The 19,804-nt window shown below is 46.8% G+C and overlaps 1 protein-coding gene across 1 annotated transcript in view; it reads left to right on the top strand.

Moving 5' to 3' along the window:
* Positions 1 to 253: 253 nt before the first annotated feature.
* CNN1 (calponin 1) overlaps positions 254 to 19,804 on the top strand; it is a 90,300-nt gene continuing 70,749 nt past the window's right edge. Inside the window, exon 1 of the mRNA XM_069767188.1 lies at positions 254 to 560. Within this exon, the coding sequence (XP_069623289.1) occupies positions 498 to 560 (63 nt within the window). The 5' untranslated portion in view covers positions 254 to 497. The remainder of the gene's footprint in view (positions 561 to 19,804) is intronic.

Raw genomic sequence — 19,804 nt, 5'->3', positions numbered from 1 at the left:
TATTCTGTATGTTGGTAGCACATCGCCCTCCTCCTTCGCTGATTAGCTGTCGTTTAGCTCAGTAACTTCTCGTATTTATGATTTCTCGCCCGTCTTTCCCTCCTGCCTCGATTTAACCCCTTCATCGTCTGATCCTATTACGCCCCTTCGCTCCCCACTCCCTATCTTCATTTTTCAGTCCTCCATTCTGGCTTCCTCCCTTCCCCCCACCCTCGTTCCTTCTCTTTCTGCCATCATCAGTCCAAAAAATTCCAAAGTTGGAAAATCTGACACAGTCCTGATATATCTCACTGTATAAATATATATATATTTCATTTTTTTTTTTAATACCAACATGTTGACATCACAGGGAACAGCGCTCTACAATTGGCCACGCGCTGAGCCAATCCCCGGCCCCTCCGCAGACACACAGAGCAGGGAGAATGGGACATTTAAAAAGTTGAAGGGAAGATTTTAAGAGCATCTTCTGAAGGAGCGAGGCTACAGGACAGGTCAACATGGCTGCTGCTCACTTCGTCAGGGGCCCGGCCTATGGACTCAGTGCAGAGGTGAAGAACAAGGTGAGGAGCTCGTCCCAAGAGCATGCGATCAAAATCCAGATGTGTGGAGCGGTCACCACGAGAGACGACTAGTCCTTCCATTATATTTTCATGTCTGATGATGCCACGGACTCGTCGCGAGCACCAGTATCTGTGTCTGACCCGCGGAGCTGACGCTCTGTGTCTATATCTCTGTGTCTGACCCGAGGAGCTGACGCTCTGTGTCTATATCTCTGTGTCTGACCCGCGGAGCTGACGCTCTGTGTCTATATCTCTGTGTCTGACCCGCGGAGCTGACGCTCTGTGTCTACATCTCTGTGTCTGACCCGCGGAGCTGACGCTCTGTGTCTATATCTCTGTGTCTGACCCGAGGAGCTGACGCTCTGTGTCTATATCTCTGTGTCTGACCCGCGGAGCTGACGCTCTGTGTCTATATCTCTGTGTCTGACCCGAGGAGCTGACGCTCTGTGTCTATATCTCTGTGTCTGACCCGAGGAGCTGACGCTCTGTGTCTATATCTCTGTGTCTGACCCGAGGAGCTGACGCTCTGTGTCTATATCTCTGTGTCTGACCCGCGGAGCTGACGCTCTGTGTCTATATCTCTGTGTCTGACCCGAGGAGCTGACGCTCTGTGTCTATATCTCTGTGTCTGACCCGCGGAGCTGACGCTCTGTGTCTATATCTCTGTGTCTGACCCGCGGAGCTGACGCTCTGTGTCTATATCTCTGTGTCTGACCCGCGGAGCTGACGCTCTGTGTCTATATCTCTGTGTCTGACCCGCGGAGCTGACGCTCTGTGTCTATATCTCTGTGTCTGACCCGCGGAGCTGACGCTCTGTGTCTATATCTCTGTGTCTGACCCGCTGAGCTGACGCTCTGTGTCTATATCTCTGTGTCTGACCCGAGGAGCTGACGCTCTGTGTCTATATCTCTGTGTCTGACCTGCGGAGCTGACGCTCTGTGTCTATATCTCTGTGTCTGACCCGCGGAGCTGACGCTCTGTGTCTATATCTCTGTGTCTGACCCGCGGAGCTGACGCTCTGTGTCTATATCTCTGTGTCTGACCCGCGGAGCTGATGCTCTGTGTCTATATCTCTGTGTCTGACCCGCGGAGCTGACGCTCTGTGTCTATATCTCTGTGTCTGACCCGCGGAGCTGACGCTCTGTGTCTATATCTCTGTGTCTGACCCGAGGAGCTGACGCTCTGTGTCTATATCTCTGTGTCTGACCCGCGGAGCTGACGCTCTGTGTCTATATCTCTGTGTCTGACCCGCGGAGCTGACGCTCTGTGTCTATATCTCTGTGTCTGACCCGCGGAGCTGACCCTCCGTATCTCCTGGGTAGTGGTAGATTTTGGATGGGAAGATGTGAAGAGCTGATAGTGTAAGGTTGCCGTCACACTATCAGTATTTGGTCAGTATTTTACCTCAGTATTCGTAGCCAAAACTAGAAGTGGAACAATTAGAGGAAAACTATAATAGAAACACGTCACCACTTCTGTATATATCACTCACTCCTGGTTTTGGCTACAAATACTGAGGTAAAATACTGACCAAATACTGATAGTGTGACGGCGTCCTAAGGGCTTGTGCGCACACGTCTTTCTGAGGCGCAGTAATGTCAAAGCGACTTGCCGTTTATTTGCTCCACATTTTGAGCTTCTTTAAACCTCTTTAGGTTTCGTAAGTTATAAAGGACGGGAGCATTCCATTCTTCTGCGATTTCTATGGTTTTAGACATAGTTAAAAAAATAAACAAAAAAGTCGTTGATGTCTATTAGATGCCGTGTGTACATACTCTTACATGTCGTCCATCAGTCTTCTATTAAATGTCAGTGTCATTATACTGTACCCTGAGTGTCATTATCCTGTACCCCAGTGTCATTATCCTGTACCCCAGTGTCATTATCCTGTACCCCAGTGTCATTATCCTGTACCCCAGTGTCATTATCCTGTACCCCAGTGTCATTATCCTGTACCCCAAGTGTCAGCATCATTATCCTGTACCCCCAGTGTCATTATCCTGTACCCCCAGTGTCATTATCCTGTGCCCCCAGTGTCATTATCCTGTACCCCCAGTGTCATTATCCTGTACCCCCAGTGTCATTATCCTGTACCCCAGTGTCATTATCCTGTACCCCCAGTGTCATTATCCTGTACCCCAAGTGTCATTATCCTGTACCCCCAGTGTCATTATCCTGTACCCCAGTGTCATTATCCTGTACCCCCAGTGTCATTATCCTGTACCCCAGTGTCATTATCCTGTACCCCAGTGTCATTATCCTGTACCCCCAGTGTCATTATCCTGTACCCCCAGTGTCATTATCCTGTACCCCAGTGTCATTATCCTGTACCCCCAGTGTCATTATCCTGTACCCCAGTGTCATTATCCTGTACCCCAGTGTCATTATCCTGTACCCCAGTGTCATTATCCTGTACCCCCAGTGTCATTATCCTGTACCCCAAGTGTCATTATCCTGTACCCCCAGTGTCATTATCCTGTACCCCCAGTGTCATTATCCTGTACCCCCAGTGTCATCATCCTGTACCCCAGTGTCATTATCCTGTACCACAAGTGTCATTATCCTGTACCCCCAGTGTCATTATCCTGTACCCCAAGTGTCATTATCCTGTACCCCCAGTGTCATTATCCTGTACCCCCAGTGTCATTATCCTGTACCCCCAGTGTCATTATCCTGTACCCCAAGTGTCATTATCCTGTACCCCCAGTGTCATTATCCTGTACCCCAAGTGTCATTATCCTGTACCCCCAGTGTCATTATCCTGTACCCCCAGTGTCATTATCCTGTACCCCCAGTGTCATTATCCTGTACCCCCAGTGTCATTATCCTGTACCCCAAGTGTCATTATCCTCTACCCTGGGTGTCATTATCCTGTACCCCAAGTGTCATTATCCTGTACCCCAAGTGTCATTATCCTGTACCCCAAGTGTCATTATCCTGTACCCCAAGTGTCATTATCCTCTACCCCAAGTGTCATTATCCTGTACCCCAGTGTCATTATCCTGTACCCCAGTGTCATTATCCTGTACCCCAGTGTCATCATCCTGTACCCCCAGTGTCATTATCCTGTACCCCCAGTGTCATTATCCTGTACCCCCAGTGTCATTATTCTCTACCCCCAGTGTCATTATCCTGTACCCCCAGTGTCATTATCCTGTACCCCCAGTGTCATTATCCTGTACCCCGAGTGAAGGTGTCATTATCCTGTACCCCCAGTGTCATTATCCTCTACCCTGGGTGTCATTATCCTGTACCCCCAGTGTCATTATCCTGTACCCCGAGTGTCATTATCCTGTACCCTGAGTGTCAGTGTCATTATCCTGTACCCCGAGTGTCAGTGTCATTATCCTGTACCCCAAGTGTCATCGTCATTATCCTGTACCCCCAGAATTAGTGTCATTATCCTGTACCCCAAGTGTCATTATCCTGTACCCCGAGTGTCAGTGTCATTATCCTGTACCCCAAGTGTCAGTGTCATTATCCTGTACCCCAAGTGTCAGGGTCATTATCATGTACCCCAAGTGTCAGTGTCATTATCCTGTACCCCAAGTGTCAGTGTCATTATCCTGTACCCCCAGTGTCAGCGTCACTATCCTGTACCCCAAGTGTCAGGGTCATTATTATGTACCCCGAGTGTCAGTGTCATTATCCTGTACCCCAAGTGTCAGTGTCATTATCCTGTACCCCGAGTGTCAGTGTCAATATCCTGTACCCCAAGTGTCAGGGTCATTATCCTGTACCCCCAGTGTCATTATCCTGTACCCCAAGTGTCATTATCCTGTACCCCCAGTGTCATTATCCTGTACCCTGAGTGTCATTATCCTGTACCCCAAGTGTCATCATCCTGTACCCCCAGTGTCATTATCCTGTACCCCAAGTGTCATTATACTGTACCCCCAGTGTCATTATCCTGAACGCCCAGTGTCATTATCCTGTACCCCCAGTGTCATCATCCTGTACCCCCAGTGTCATTATCCTGTACCCCAAGTGTCATTATCCTGTACCCCCAGTGTCATTATCCTGTACCCCCAGTGTCATTATCCTGTACCCCAGTGTCATTATCCTGTACCCCCAGTGTCATTATCCTGTACCCCAGTGTCATTATCCTGTACCCCCAGTGTCATTATCCTGTACCCCAGTGTCATTATCCTGTATCCCCAGTGTCATTATCCTGTACCCCAGTGTCATTATCCTGTACCCCCAGTGTCATTATCCTGTACCCCCAGTGTCATTATCCTGTACCCCCAGTGTCATTATCCTGTACCCCCAGTGTCATTATCCTGTACCCCAAGTGTCATTATCCTGTACCCCCAGTGTCATTATCCTGTACCCCCAGTGTCATTATCCTGTACCCCAAGTGTCATTATCCTGTACCCCCAGTGTCATTATCCTGTACCCCAGTGTCATTATCCTGTACCCCCAGTGTCATTATCCTGTACCCCCAGTGTCATTATCCTGTACCCCCAGTGTCATTATCCTGTACCCCAAGTGTCATTATCCTCTACCCCCAGTGTCATTATCCTGTACCCCAGTGTCATTATCCTGTACCCCAAGTGTCATTATCCTGTACCCCAAGTGTCATTATCCTGTACCCCAAGTGTCATTATCCTGTACCCCAAGTGTCATTATCCTCTACCCCAAGTGTCATTATCCTGTACCCCAGTGTCATTATCCTGTACCCCCAGTGTCATTATCCTGTACCCCCAGTGTCATTATCCTGTACCCCCAGTGTCATTATCCTGTACCCCAGTGTCATTATCCTGTACCCCCAGTGTCATTATCCTGTACCCCAGTGTCATTATCCTGTACCCCCAGTGTCATTATTCTCTACCCCCAGTGTCATTATCCTGTACCCCCAGTGTCATTATCCTGTACCTTGAGTGTCATTATCCTGTACCCCGAGTGAAGGTGTCATTATCCTGTACCCCCAGTGTCATTATCCTCTACCCTGGGTGTCATTATCCTGTACCCCCAGTGTCATTATCCTGTACCCCAGTGTCATTATCCTGTACCCCGAGTGTCATTATCCTGTACCCCGAGTGTCAGTGTCATTATCCTGTACCCCAAGTGTCAGCGTCATTATCCTGTACCCCCAGAATTAGTGTCATTATCCTGTACCCCGAGTGTCATTATCCTGTACCCCGAGTGTCAGTGTCATTATCCTGTACCCCAAGTGTCAGCGTCATTATCCTGTACCCCCAGAATTAGTGTCATTATCCTGTACCCCAAGTGTCATTATCCTGTACCCCGAGTGTCAGTGTCATTATCCTGTACCCCAAGTGTCAGTGTCATTATCCTGTACCCCCAGTGTCAGTGTCAATATCCTGTAACCCAAGTGTCAGGGTCATTATCATGTACCCCAAGTGTCAGTGTCATTATCCTGTACCCCCAGTGTCAGCGTCACTATCCTGTACCCCAAGTGTCAGGGTCATTATCATGTACCCAGAGTGTCAGTGTCATTATCCTGTACCCCAAGTGTCAGTGTCATTATCCTGTACCCCGAGTGTCAGTGTCAATATCCTGTACCCCAAGTGTCAGGGTCATTATCATGTACCCCCAGTGTCAGTGTCAGTATCCTGTACCCCAAGTGTCAGCATCATTATCCTGTACCCCAAGTGTCATTATTCTGTACCCCAAGTGTCATTATCCTGTACCCCAAGTGTCAGTGTCATTATCCTGTACCCCCAGTGTCAGTGTAATTATCCTGTACCCCCAGTGTCATTATCCTGTACCCCAAGTGTCAGTGTCATTATCCTGTACCCCAAGTGTCATTATCCTGTACCCCAAGTGTCATTATTCTGTACCCCAAGTGTCATTATCCTGTACCCCAAGTGTCAGTGTCATTATCCTGTACCCCCAGTGTCAGTGTCATTATCCTGTACCCCCAGTGTCAGTGTCATTATCCTGTACCCCCAGTGTCATTATTCTGTACCCCAAGTGTCATTATCCTGTACCCCAAGTGTCAGTGTCATTATCCTGTACCCCCAGTGTCAGTGTCATTATCCTGTACCCCCAGTGTCATTATCCTGTACCCCCAGTGTCATTATCCTCTACCCCCAGTGTCATTATCCTGTACCCCCAGTGTCATCATCCTGCACCCCCAGTGTCAGTGTCCCTAGGGTCAGTGTGTAATTCCTCTACATCTGAGGACTGGTTTCCCCATTGATGTGGGTCAGCGGTGCTTTGCCCGTGGAGCGTGCACTCTTCTGCCCTCTGTGCAACTCTTCGTCTCCGCCGGATTCCTGTAATGTGATGATCGCTGTCACCACAGAGGAATACAATTGCTTGTTGACAGATAGTTGAATCCACTTGAAAGTGCGTCTGATGCTACTGCTGTCTGCGTCTCCTCCAGAGCCGGCGCTGGGGTCCTGTCTACACCGAGCTGTGCGCCATTCATTCATTGTGCTCAGAGTCCAACTGTTGAGACCAGAGATGCAGAACCTCCAATAAATATTATATGCTGCGCCTTCTTATGGGCTTATAGGGACAATAACGGGAGATTTACCAATTTATCTCATCTTCAAGCTCAACGATAGTTTAAGGCAACAGTCAGGCTAAGGAGTTTTTTTGGGGGGTTTTAGGGGATATCGACACTTTAAGTGCAATTCTTTCTTCTTAAATGCAAGTATTTTTGTCTTAAAATGATTTAGCACTTTTGTTTCATTAAAAATATATTGTTTCTCCTCTGGCTGCAGAATGAGTTAACTGAGAATCCATTGGTGAGCTCATTGTGACAGGTGAGCTTGTAACTCCTTATCTGTCTTTTTCTGAGTTCCTCTCAGCTGATTCATGACTACTTAAACCAGCAAAAGAAGAGCTAAAAAAGACAGATAAGGAATTACAAGTCAGAATGACTTCACTAATGGATTAACTTATTCTATAGGCAAAATATAGACAGCACATCACAGAGGCTTTAGAAGGAAAATGGTGCACAATTTTTAATGAGGCTCAATCCCAAAAATAATTTTTAGGTTGTCCGATAAATACAAATTATCACCTATTCACAGGATAGGTGATGACTTGCTAATCGGCGGATGTCTGACCACTGGGATCTGCACTGATTGGCAGAACGGGGAAGTTTTATCCTTGTAATAATGAAGCGACAGTGAGCATGTGCGACCTGTGCTCCCGTAAGGATGAAGCAGCAGAGAGCATGTGCGACCTGTGCTCCCGTAAGGATGAAGCAGCAGAGAGGATGTGCTACCTGTGCTCCCGTAAGGATGAAGCAGCAGAGAGGATGTGCGACCTGTGCTCCCGTAAGGATGAAGCAGCAGAGAGCATGTGCTACCTGTGTGAATGAAGCAGCAGTGAGCTTATGCAACCTGTGCTCCCATAAGAATGAAGCAGCAGAAAGCATGTGCCACCTGTCCTGCCATTAGAATGAAGCAGCAGTGAGCATGTGCGACCTGTGTTCCTGTAAGGATGAAGCAGCAGTGAGCATGTGCAACCTGTGCTCCTGTAGGAATGAGGCGGCAGAGAGCATGTGCGACCTGTGTGAATGAAGCAGCAGTGAGCATAAGAGACCTGTGCTGCCGTAAGAATGAAGCGGAAGTAAGCATGTACAACCTGTGCTCCTGTAAGAATGAAGTGGCAGAGAGCATGTGCGACTTGTGCTCCCGTAAGAATGAAGCAGCAAGAAAGCATGTGCGACCTGTTTTCCCTTAAGAATGAAGCAGCAGAAAGCATGTGCGACCTGTTTTCCCTTAAGAATGAAGCAGCAGAAAACATGTGCGACCTGTGCTGACATAAGAATGAAGCAGAAGTAAGCATGTGCAACCTGTGCTCCCGTAAGGATGAAGCAGCAGAGAGCATGTGCAACCTGTGCTCCTGTAAGAATGAGATGGCAGTAAGCATGTGCGACCTGTGCTCCTGTAAGAATGAGGCGGCAGAGAGCATGTGCGACCTGTGTGAATGAAGCAGCAGTGAGCATATGAGACCTGTGCTGCCATAAGAATGAAGTGGAAGTAAGCATGTGCGACCTGTGCTCCTGTAAGAATGAAGCATCAGAAAACATGTGCGACCTGTGCTGACATAAGAATGAAGCAGAAGTAAGCATGTGCAACCTGTGCTCCTGTAAGAATGAGATGGCTGTAAGCATGTGCGACCTGTGCTCCTGTAAGAATGAGATGGCAGAGAGCATGTGCGACCTGTGTGATTGAAGCAGCAGTGAGCATGTGCGACCTGTGCTCCCATAAGAATTAAGTGGCAGTGAGCATGTGTGACCTATGCACCCGTAAGAATGAAGCGGCAGTGAGCATGAACGACCTGTCCTATAAGAATGAAGCATCACTGAGCATGTGCGACCTGTGCTCTTATAAGAATGAAGCGGCTGTGAGCATGTGCGACCTGTGCTCCTATAAGAATGAAGCGTCTATGAGCATGTGTGACCTGGGCTCCTATAAGAATAAAGTAGCTGTGAGCATGTGCGACCTGTGCTCCTATAAGAATAAAGCGGCTGTGAGCATGTGCGACCTGGGCTCCTATAAGAATAAAGTAGCTGTGAGCATGTGTGACCTGTGCTCCTATAAGAATAAAGTGCCTGTGAGCATGTGTGACCTGTGCTCCTATAAGAATAAAGTGGCTGTGAGCATGTGCGACCTGTGCTCTTATAAGAATAAAGTAGCTGTGAGCATGTGCGACCTGTGCTCCTATAAGAATGAAGCGTCTATGAGCATGTGTGACCTGGGCTCCTATAAGAATAAAGTAGCTGTGAGCATGTGTGACCTGTGCTCCTATAAGAATAAAGTGCCTGTGAGCATGTGCGACCTGGGCTCCTATAAGAATAAAGTAGCTGTGAGCATGTGTGACCTGTGCTCCTATAAGAATAAAGTGGCTGTGAGCATGTGCGACCTGGGCTCCTATAAGAATAAAGTAGCTGTGAGCATGTGTGACCTGTGCTCCTATAAGAATAAAGTGCCTGTGAGCATGTGCGACCTGGGCTCCTATAAGAATAAAGTAGCTGTGAGCATGTGTGACCTGTGCTCCTATAAGAATGAAGCATCTTTTTCCAGTGTTATTTTTTGAACTTTTTTGTTGTCTTTTTCGGTCACAAATATTGTTGCAGTACCACTAGTCAGCTCTACCAGTGTAGACACAAATTACCACAAATTTTCCCATAGACAACAAAGCAATAGCGCCCCTCCAGTTTGACTAACCAGAAAAATTAAACGTTGTGAGCGACAATTGTTTGGTATAGACTGTCATAACTTGGAGGTGGCCATTGTCGGCAATGCTAATTTAAGCACTGAGAATTTGGGGGATTACAGGCAGCAGATGTGAGGATTTAGCTGATATTACAGGCTGGATTGGGTCAGTGACAAAGCATTGAGGTGGGATAAGCAGGTTATCGCTGGGGGACAGGGACAGCTGCACGCAAAGAACTCTTTAGAAATTGACTTCTAGGTCCATAGCTATCTATGCCATTCTTTCAAGACCAAAGCTGGTACGAAAATGCCTATTTGACCCATTTCTATTCCTTCTGAACTCCGCAATATCTCTGTTGACAAAATAGGATCCTCTTTTTCTTTGACATAGGTCGAAAGAAAATTGGCTGAACTTCAAACACACGTTGACATTGGAGTAAGGTTCATCCACCTTAGTCCAACGTCATCGGAAACCTTAAAGATCTTACAATCCCAAAGGCTTCACTTTTGTTCTATAGAGGCATGGGAGAGCTTGAGCTCAGGTATCTCTTCATCATTTTATGACAAAGTGATAACTCCATAACTGTTAGAGATGGTTGTTGTCTACTTCCTGGACCAAGATACGAGAGGAAGAAGTCTTCAGGAGCATTTCTAGCAGACGTATCTACCATGCAGTTTGGTGTGCATGTGTTATCTGGACGTATGATCCTAAGAACAGTTTTCTCTGATGGTCCTAAGGTATAACAGTCCGGTACTGCACTTTCCTTTCCGTTAAGTCCCATGTAGATCCTCTGCCGAAGCCTGTATGGTTGATTGATTTGGACCAAAAGGTGGTTGTCCAAATTCTAGGACCACATTTTACATTACATGTTCTACATCCAAAAGCTGAACATACTAGTAAGAGCCATCAAAATCAATTGTTTCAATCAATGGAAAAAACATTCTGTCCATTGTCTCCTACTACCCGGAGAACCTTTTCTGTGGTCCTTCAGAGAATAGCTTGACTCTATCTAATGGGGTTTGGTGGGATCTGAGTGGGTGATTCCTTCCACCTCCTACCAAATAACAAAATTTTCCTTAGAAGGCATCTGAAAAGGGTTTGTGCAGAGCAGACCTCCCATCAAATTCATGGGATGACTGACTAAATTTCATTCCAGGTTCGCAATACTCCTATCCAACCAACAAGGTCCTCTAATCATTAGGCAATGGCGTAGGTGGATGGATTGTGTCATCCTGATTTCCGGAATGGGTACTTGTGGTTTGGCAGCCTGTAGACAAGTGGTTTACTGCAGTTTATGAATGACAGATGTCATGTATAGCTGGCACAGGTAGAAGGATTTCATGGATGACTTAACAATGATACAGTATTGTACGGTGAAGACCAAAAAAAGAACAAGTTCTTTAGAAAACCCTCGTCCAACGTCAATGATGTAAATAATAAGGGTCTTTCTCCTCAGCTCCCTCTCGACTTCCACTCACGGTTCAGCCAAGCGTGTGTGTTCTCTATGGGGAGAGGGGAATGAGATGTTGCCTCACCATCTCTGATGGATGCTTGAAGATATTCTAGTCATCTTTGACTGGACTCTTCTTTAGACTGAAGTTGACCAAAACTGATGATTTCAGAAGGATAAACTGACCCTTATGAGAATGGAGGTCTCCCAACTCTCCCTTCACAGAAGATGTGAGAGTTATAAAGGAATGGCCAGACGACATGCTATCCTACAGGATAGGTCCTGTGTGGCAGGAGATAAAATGCTGCCAGAATCCTCTGCCTATTGAATACATCTGCTCGCCTGGCTGAGCGTCTACGCATATGGCAGATCAGGCGGACATCCCACAGCCAATAATGGTCTTAGGTGCATGGAAGACTCTTTATCTGGCAAAAAATATCTTATTCTTTGCTGATGGCTGGTAAACGGTCTACGCATCCTGTAATCTCCATGAAGCTAAAAATATTGTGTGAATTATACATCTTCTATATAGTGATGTAGGCCATACTGGTATAACCTGGGTATTGTCTATTTATAATTATATATGTACAGCTGGTACAACCTGGGTATCACCTGTATATAATTATAAATGCACAGCTGGTATAACCTGGGCATCTCCTGTATATAATTATATATGTACAGCTGGCATAACCTGGGCATCTTCTCAATATAATTACCGTATATATGTACAGCTAGTATAACCTGGGCATCTCCTGTATATAATTATATATGTACAGCTAGTATAACCTGGGCATCTCCTGTATATAATTATATATGTACAGCTAGTATAACCTGGGCAGCTTCTCAATATAATTATATTTGTACAGTACAACCGGTATAACCTGGGTATCTCCTGTATATTATTATATACAGTACAGACCAAAAGTTTGGACACACCTTCTCATTTAAAGATTTTTCTGTATTTTCATGGCTATGAAAATTGTACATTCACACTGAAGGCATCAAAACTATGAATTAACACATGTGGAATTATATACTTAACAAAAAAGTGTGAAACAACTGAAAATATGTCTTATATTCTAGGTTCTTCAAAGTAGCCACCTTTTGCTTTGATGACTGCTTTGCACACTCTTGGCATTCTCTTGATGAGCTTCAAGAGGTAGTCATCGGGAATGGTCTTCCAACAATCTTGAAGGAGTTCCCAGAGATGCTTAGCACTTGTTGGCCCTTTTGCCTTCACTCTGCGATCCAGCTCACCCCAAACCATCTTGATTGGGTTCAGGTCTGGTGACTGAGGAGGCCAGGTCATCTGGCGTAGCCCCCATCACTCTCCTTCTTGGTCAAATAACCCTTACACAGCCTGGAGGTGTGTTTGGGGTCATGGTCCTGTTTAAAAATAAATGATGGTCCAACTAAACGCAAACCGGATGGAATAGCATGTCGCTGCAAGATGCTGTGGTAGCCATGCTGGTTCAGCATGCCTTCAATTTTGAATAAATCCCCAACAGTGTCACCAGCAAAGCACCCCCACACCATCACGCCTCCTCCTCCATGCTTCACGGTGGGAACCAGGCATGTAGAGTCCATCCGTTCACCTTTTCTGCGCCGCACAAAGACACGGTGGTTGGAACCAAAGATCTCAAATTTGGACTCATCAGACCAAAGCACAGATTTCCACTGGTCTAATGTCCATTCCTTGTGTTCTTTAGCCCAAACAAGTCTCTTCTGCTTGTTGCCTGTCCTTAGCAGTGGTTTCCTAGCAGCTATTTTACCATGAAGGCCTGCTGCACAAAGTCTCCTCTTAACAGTTGTAGAGATGTGTCTGCTGCTAGAACTCTGTGTGGCATTGACCTGATCTCTAATCTGAGCTGCTGTTAACCTGCGATTTCTGAGGCTGGTGACTCGGATAAACTTATCCTCAGAAGCAGAGGTGACTCTTGGTCTTCCTTTCCTGGGGCGGTCCTCATGTGAGCCAGTTTTTTTTGTAGCGCTTGATGGTTTTTGCCACTGCACTTGGGGACACTTTCAAAGTTTTCCCAATTTTTCAGACTGACTGACCTTCATTTCTTAAAGTAATGATGGCCACTCGTTTTTCTTTACTTAGCTGCTTTTTTCTTGCCATAATACAAATTCTAACAGTCTATTCAGTAGGACTATCAGCTGTGTATCCACCAGACTTCTGCACAACACAGCTGATGGTGCCAACACCATTTATAAGGCAAGAAATCCCACTTATCAAACCTGACAGGGCACACCTGTGAAGTGACAACCATTCCCGATGACTACCTCTTGAAGCTCATTAAGAGAATGCCAAGAGTGTGCAAAGCAGTCATCAAAGCAAAAGGTGGCTACTTTGAAGAACCTAGAATAATTTCAGTTGTTTCACACTTTTTTTGTTAAGTATATAATTCCACATGTGTTAATTCATAGTTTTGATGTCTTCAGTGTGAATGTACAATTTTTCTAGTCGTGAAAATACAGAAAAATAAATGAGAAGGTGTGTCCAAACTTTTGGTCTGTACTGTAGGTACAGCTGTTGCAACCTGGGTATCTCATGTATATAATTTTATATGTACTGCTGGTATAACCTGGGCAGGTCCTCAATATAATTATATTTGTACAACCGGTATAAGCTGGGCATCTCATGTATATAATTATATACCGTATTTTCTGGCGTATAAGACGACTGGGTGTATAAGACGACCCCCAACTTTTCCATATAAAATATGGAATTTGGCATATACCCGCCGTATAAGATCGGGGGTCATCTTATACGGCGTGTGGTTCCCAGGGTCTGGAGGAGAGGAGACTCTCCTTCAGGCCCTGGGATCCATATTCATGTTAAAAATAAAGAATGAAAATAAAAAACATGGATATACTCACCCTCGGACGGGCCCTGGATCAAAGCGCTGCTGGCGTCTCCCTCTGTTCCTTAGAATGCGGTGAGTGAAGGACCTTCGATGACGTCGCGGTCACATGAGCGGTCACTGAAGGTCCTTCACTCACCGCATTCTAAGGAACAGAGGGAGACGCCAGCAGCACTTTGATCCAGGGCCCGTCCGAGGGTGAGTATATCCATGTTTTTTATTTTCATTCTTTATTTTTAACATGAATATGGATCCCAGGGCCTGTAGGAGAGTCTCCTCTCCTCCAGACCCTGGGAACCACACGCCGAAATGCAGGATCGCTCCCTGCACACGCCGTACCCGGCGTATAAGACGACCCCCGATTTTTGGGACAATTTTTTTGGGTCAAAAAGTCGTCTTATACGCCGGGAAATACGGTATATACAGCTGGTATAACCTGGGTATCCCCTGTATATAATTATATATATACAGCTGGTATAATCTGGGCATCTCCTGTATATAATTATATATGTACAGCTGGTATAACCTGGGTATCCCCTGTATATAATAATGTATATATATAAAACTGGTATAACCTGGGTATCCCCTGTATATAATATATATGTACAGCTGGTATAACCTGGGCATCTCCTGTATATAATTATATATGTACAGCTGGTATAACCTGGGCATGTTTAGTGTATGCTGATGCATACAGTGCGATGTCGATGTGTATCTGGCAGGTAAGGCTACGTTCACATTGGCGTTCCGCCAATGTGCGTCGCTGTTGCGCCGGCGACGCAGCGGCGACGCAGCGGCGACGCGCCCCTATGTTTAACATAGGGGACGCGTGCGTTTTTTGGGTGGCGTTTTTCGACACTTGCGTCGTTTTCGACGCTAGCGTCGGACGCAAGAAAATGCAACAAGTTGCATTTTCTGTGCGTCCGATTTTGGTCAAAAAACGACGCACGCGTCGCAAAACGCGCACGTTTTTGCGTGCGTTTGTGCGCATTTTTGCGTGCGTCGCGCGTTGCGTCACCGACGCAGGGCGGCGCAACGCTAGTGTGAACGTAGCCTAAAAGATTTTAATTCACATAAATTCAGTAGAAATAAATGTTAGGAATCACTAACACACAGTGGGCAAAGCCTGGATGGTTTTATAGACCTGTCTAGTGCATCACATAAAAGTCTTGTTTTATAGGGAATTATTCCTAACATTTGTTTTGTGCGGCTGCGGCTGCTTCTCGGGTTCTGTCCCGTATCTGATGGCGTAAAGTACAAGGGAGGTAATTAAACACTTATTACATAATATAGCAATTTCCTAGAGTCTCCCCTTCCCAACCCTGGAGGACACAAATAACACGGAGAAGCCATATAACAGGTGTATGGTCCACCCTCTTATGGGCAAAACAGACAGAAGGGAGGAGCTAGGCCACGTGGAGTCTGCTCCTCCTACTTTAGGGTAACAAATTTAGAGGGATACGCTATGACACATGGAGTCTGCTCCTCCCACTACAGGGTGACAGAAGGGAGATGCTATATGACAATTAGTCTTCTCCTCCCACCCCAGGGAAATAAAGACAAGAGGGAGGAGCTATGTGACACTGAATCTGCTCCTCCACCACAGGGTGACAGTCAGGAGGGAGGAGCTATGTGACATGGAGTATGCTCCTCTCACCACAGGCTGTCTATAGTCAGGAGGGAGGAGCTATGTGACATGTAGTCTGCTCCTCCTACCACATGGTGACAGTCAGGAGGGAGGAGCTATGTGACATGTAGTCTGCTCCTCCCACCACATGGTGACAGTCAGGAGGGAGGAGCTATGTGATATGGAGTCTGCTCCTCCCACCACATGGTGACAGTCAGGAGGGAGGAGCTACGTGACATTTAGTCTGCTCCTCCCACCATAGGGTGACAGTCAGGAGGGAGGAGCTATGTGACATGGAGTCTGCTCCTCCCACCACAGGGTGACACAGTCAGCAGGGAGGAGCTATGTGACATGGAGTCTGCTCCTCCCACCATAAGGTGACAGTCAGGAGGGAGGAGCTATGTGACATGGAGTCTGCTCCTCCCACCACAGGGTGACACAGTCAGCAGGGAGGAGCTATGTGATATGGAGTCTGCTCCTCCCACCATAGGGTGACAGTCAGGAGGGAGGAGCTACGTGACATGGAGTCTGCTCCTCCCACCATAGGGTGACAGTCAGGAGGGAGGAGCTATGTGACATGGAGTCTGCTCCTCCCACCACAGGGTGACACAGTCAGCAGGGAGGAGCTATGTGATATGGAGTCTGCTCCTCCCACCATAGGGTGACAGTCAGGAGGGAGGAGCTATGTGACATGGAGTCTGCTCCTCCCACCATAGGATGACAGTCAGGAGGGAGGAGCTATGTGACATGGAGTCTGCTCCTCCCACCATAGGGTGACAGTCAGGAGGGAGGAGCTATCTGACATGGAGTCTGCCCCTCCCACCACAGGGTGACACAGTCAGGAGGGAGGAGCTATGTGACATGGAGTCTGCTCCTCCCACCATAGGGTGACAGTCAGGAGGGAGGAGCTGTGTGACATGGAGTCTGCTCCTCCCTCCACATGGTGACAGTCAGGAGGGAGGAGCTATGTGACATGGAGTCTGCTCCTCCCACCACAGGGTGACACAGTCAGCAGGGAGGAGCTATGTGATATAGAGTCTGCTCCTCCCACCATAGGGTGACAGTCAGGAGGGAGGAGCTGTGTGACATGGAGTCTGCTCCTCCCTCCACATGGTGACAGTCAGGAGGGAGGAGCTATGTGACATGGAGTCTGCTCCTCCCTCCACAGGGTGACACAGTCAGGAGGGAGGAGCTATGTGACATGGAGTCTGCTCCTCCCACCACAGGGTGGCACAGTAGACATACTATGGTGAGGTGCAGGTGATCCTCAGTGGACAGGGATCAGATGCAGCCAATATATAATACATGACATTTAGCAGCTTGGAAGCAGGCAGTGAGTAGCGTAGGATTTAACCCTGTGCGCTCCTCCTCCGGCGGGGAGCTGTGTACCGCGCAGGGAATGTGTGCTGGATGAGAGCGCAGACCATATAAGGCCGGCTCCTCTCACATGAGACGTCTCTACTATATAAGGGTATTGGTGAAATCCATAACCCAGGTGTAAATGGACCCCCTCCTCGCCTGTCACAATTCTCCCACATCCCCCATTCATTCTGTCTGCACTGTCTGTTAATTAGCAGCTGGCAATTCCATGTGGTGCTGGAGCAGGACATTCCTGCCTGCGGAGCCACCGCTGCCCCTGCCCTGCGCTGCCCCTGCCCTGCGCTGCCCCTGCCCTGCGCTCTGCAGCTATTTCTAGGAATCTGCCTCTTTTCTGGCATAGGGCGACTGTGGGGGATATCTGGGCTCTCACAATGCATCTACCCAATGGGACGGGCAATACGGACACGTGCAGACCACAGGGGTATAGTTATAGGGGAAACATAACAGTAGTAGCACCCAGTATGTGCACATGACGTCTTTTTCAGACAGATCCACTCCGTAACCCGCCTCAAAAAGCGCTAAATAAATTGCAGCTGCTTCAGGACAAAACGACAGCATGCCTTGAAGTGTCTTCCATCTTCCATTCCTTTAAATTAAATATACCCTTTAGCTTTAGTTAAGGCAACCATTCACACAAGACAAAGTTGTCCAAATCGACTGATATAAACAGGTATAGGAGGTCTTTGACACATAATGTCGGGGGATGGGGATCCAGCAGGTCTGATTTTGGACTTCAGATCCTTTTGTTCTAAGCTACCATCAGAGATTTCTATCAGCGCAGCTCTGTCATAGAGAACACAGGAGCAATCTCGGAAGGGTGAGTTTGTCAATATAGTTGCCAGCTAAATGATCGGACAGCTGTCTATAGTTTATGAGGGCTTTAGTCAAACACTTGTTTGGCTGACATATATAGTCTCATTCAGATGAGTGTATTTTCAGTCCAGCATACTGACCCTCTTTTTTCACATGTAAGACATTAAAGATTACATCATCTACATTAATACAGGATCAAAACCAACATCAGTACATGAATACATCACCAAATCACTATCAGTACACTATCAGTACAGAAATACATCACCAGAAACACCATCGGTACATAAATAAATCACCAGAACCACTATCAGTACATGAATATGTCACCAGAACCACCATCAGTACATGACTACATCACTAGAATCACTATTATAATGTACATGACTACATCACTAGAAACACCATCAGTACATAAATAAATCACCAGAACCACTATCAGTACATGAATATGTCACCAGAACCACCATCAGTACATGACTACATCACTAGAATCACTATTATAATGTACATGACTACATCACTAGAAACACCATCAGTACATGACTACATCACCAGAACCATCCTCAGCACATGAATACATTACCAAGGTTAGCACAGCGATCAACTGCAATGTCAGATCAGCCTCATATATAATTGTTTCCCATTAACCTACAATTCCTAGTATGGCCTTTACAATGGTAAGGAGATGATGGAAGTTGTTGTGAACAGCCATCATCAAACTGCGGACAATACAGGAACCACCGATGGCTCAAAAGCTCCTGTCTCCTTCTAAGGTGCCATTTGAGTGACTGATAGGGATCTCAGGACCTGGTCCCCCATTGATCTCCTCAGAATTAACAGGCCTAAAACATATACAAAAAATTCTCCCAAAAGTTTTGATACTAATTAAGGTGATGTCAATCACCTGATACATCTGATGCACAAGCAACATAGTCATTCATCGGGAGAAATTATTTTTCAGCGTACTTATTCATCATCGCTCTCTGCAGCTCATCGTGTAAACACGTGATGCCAAGAACAACGCTATGCTATGCGCACACAACGATGACGTCTTGTAAATAATCGTCCTGTGCACATGAAAATGCAGACAGCTCGTCTAAAAATGGCTATACAATGACTGACGATTGGCTTCATATAGTCAGTAGACACTTTTCACAGCATCAGCTCGTCTCTGCAGACTTTCCTCTTCTCTGGCCTTCTGCAGCACATCTCAACCAAAAATATAAACATGTCACTATTATGTTGCCTGTAGAAAAATAACCACCCATGCTGTGCATTAAATCCTATGATACGCCCTGGAATAAATAATTGCCCTCTCACTGTGTTCTCTGCACAAAAATGACCCCAGCAGTATTCCACTTATGATACTTAGTCTGCACACTATCTTCTCTTATTTAATATTCCCACTACACTGTCCTCCCTTATATACTATGAGCACCACACCATTCCACTGCTATTCTATTACTGCCACACTGTCTGCCCTTGTAAATAATGATCACCACACCATCCCCTTATGAACTAGTTGTACCCACCACACATTCCTCCTTGATGAACTAAGACCTCTACACTGTCCCCCCATGTTGCCCCTCTTCATGCTGCTCCCCACACTGAGAGACCACTCTTCACACTGTCCACAAACACCACCCCTTCTCTATACTTAGATGTTTCTTCACACTTTCCCCTCTATGCCACCCCACTCCATAATTAGCCAACTGCTCACACTGTCCCCCAACTCCATACTGAGCCACCTTTTCACATTGCCCCCTCAATCCAGGCTGAGCCACCTCTTCACATTGCCCCCACTCCATACTGAGCTGTCTCTTCACATTGTCCCCTCAATCCAGACTGAGCCACCTCTTCACACTGTCCCCCAACTCCATACTGAGCCACCTCTTCACACTGTCCCTCAACTCCATACTGAGCCACCTCTTCACACTGTCCCCAACTCCATACTGAGCCA

Source organism: Ranitomeya imitator, chromosome 4 (assembly GCF_032444005.1).
Source record: "Ranitomeya imitator isolate aRanImi1 chromosome 4, aRanImi1.pri, whole genome shotgun sequence".
Taxonomy (NCBI): domain Eukaryota; kingdom Metazoa; phylum Chordata; class Amphibia; order Anura; family Dendrobatidae; genus Ranitomeya; species Ranitomeya imitator.
The sequence above is the reverse complement of the archived record's forward strand: the minus strand, read 5'-3'. Positions and strand labels throughout refer to the sequence as shown.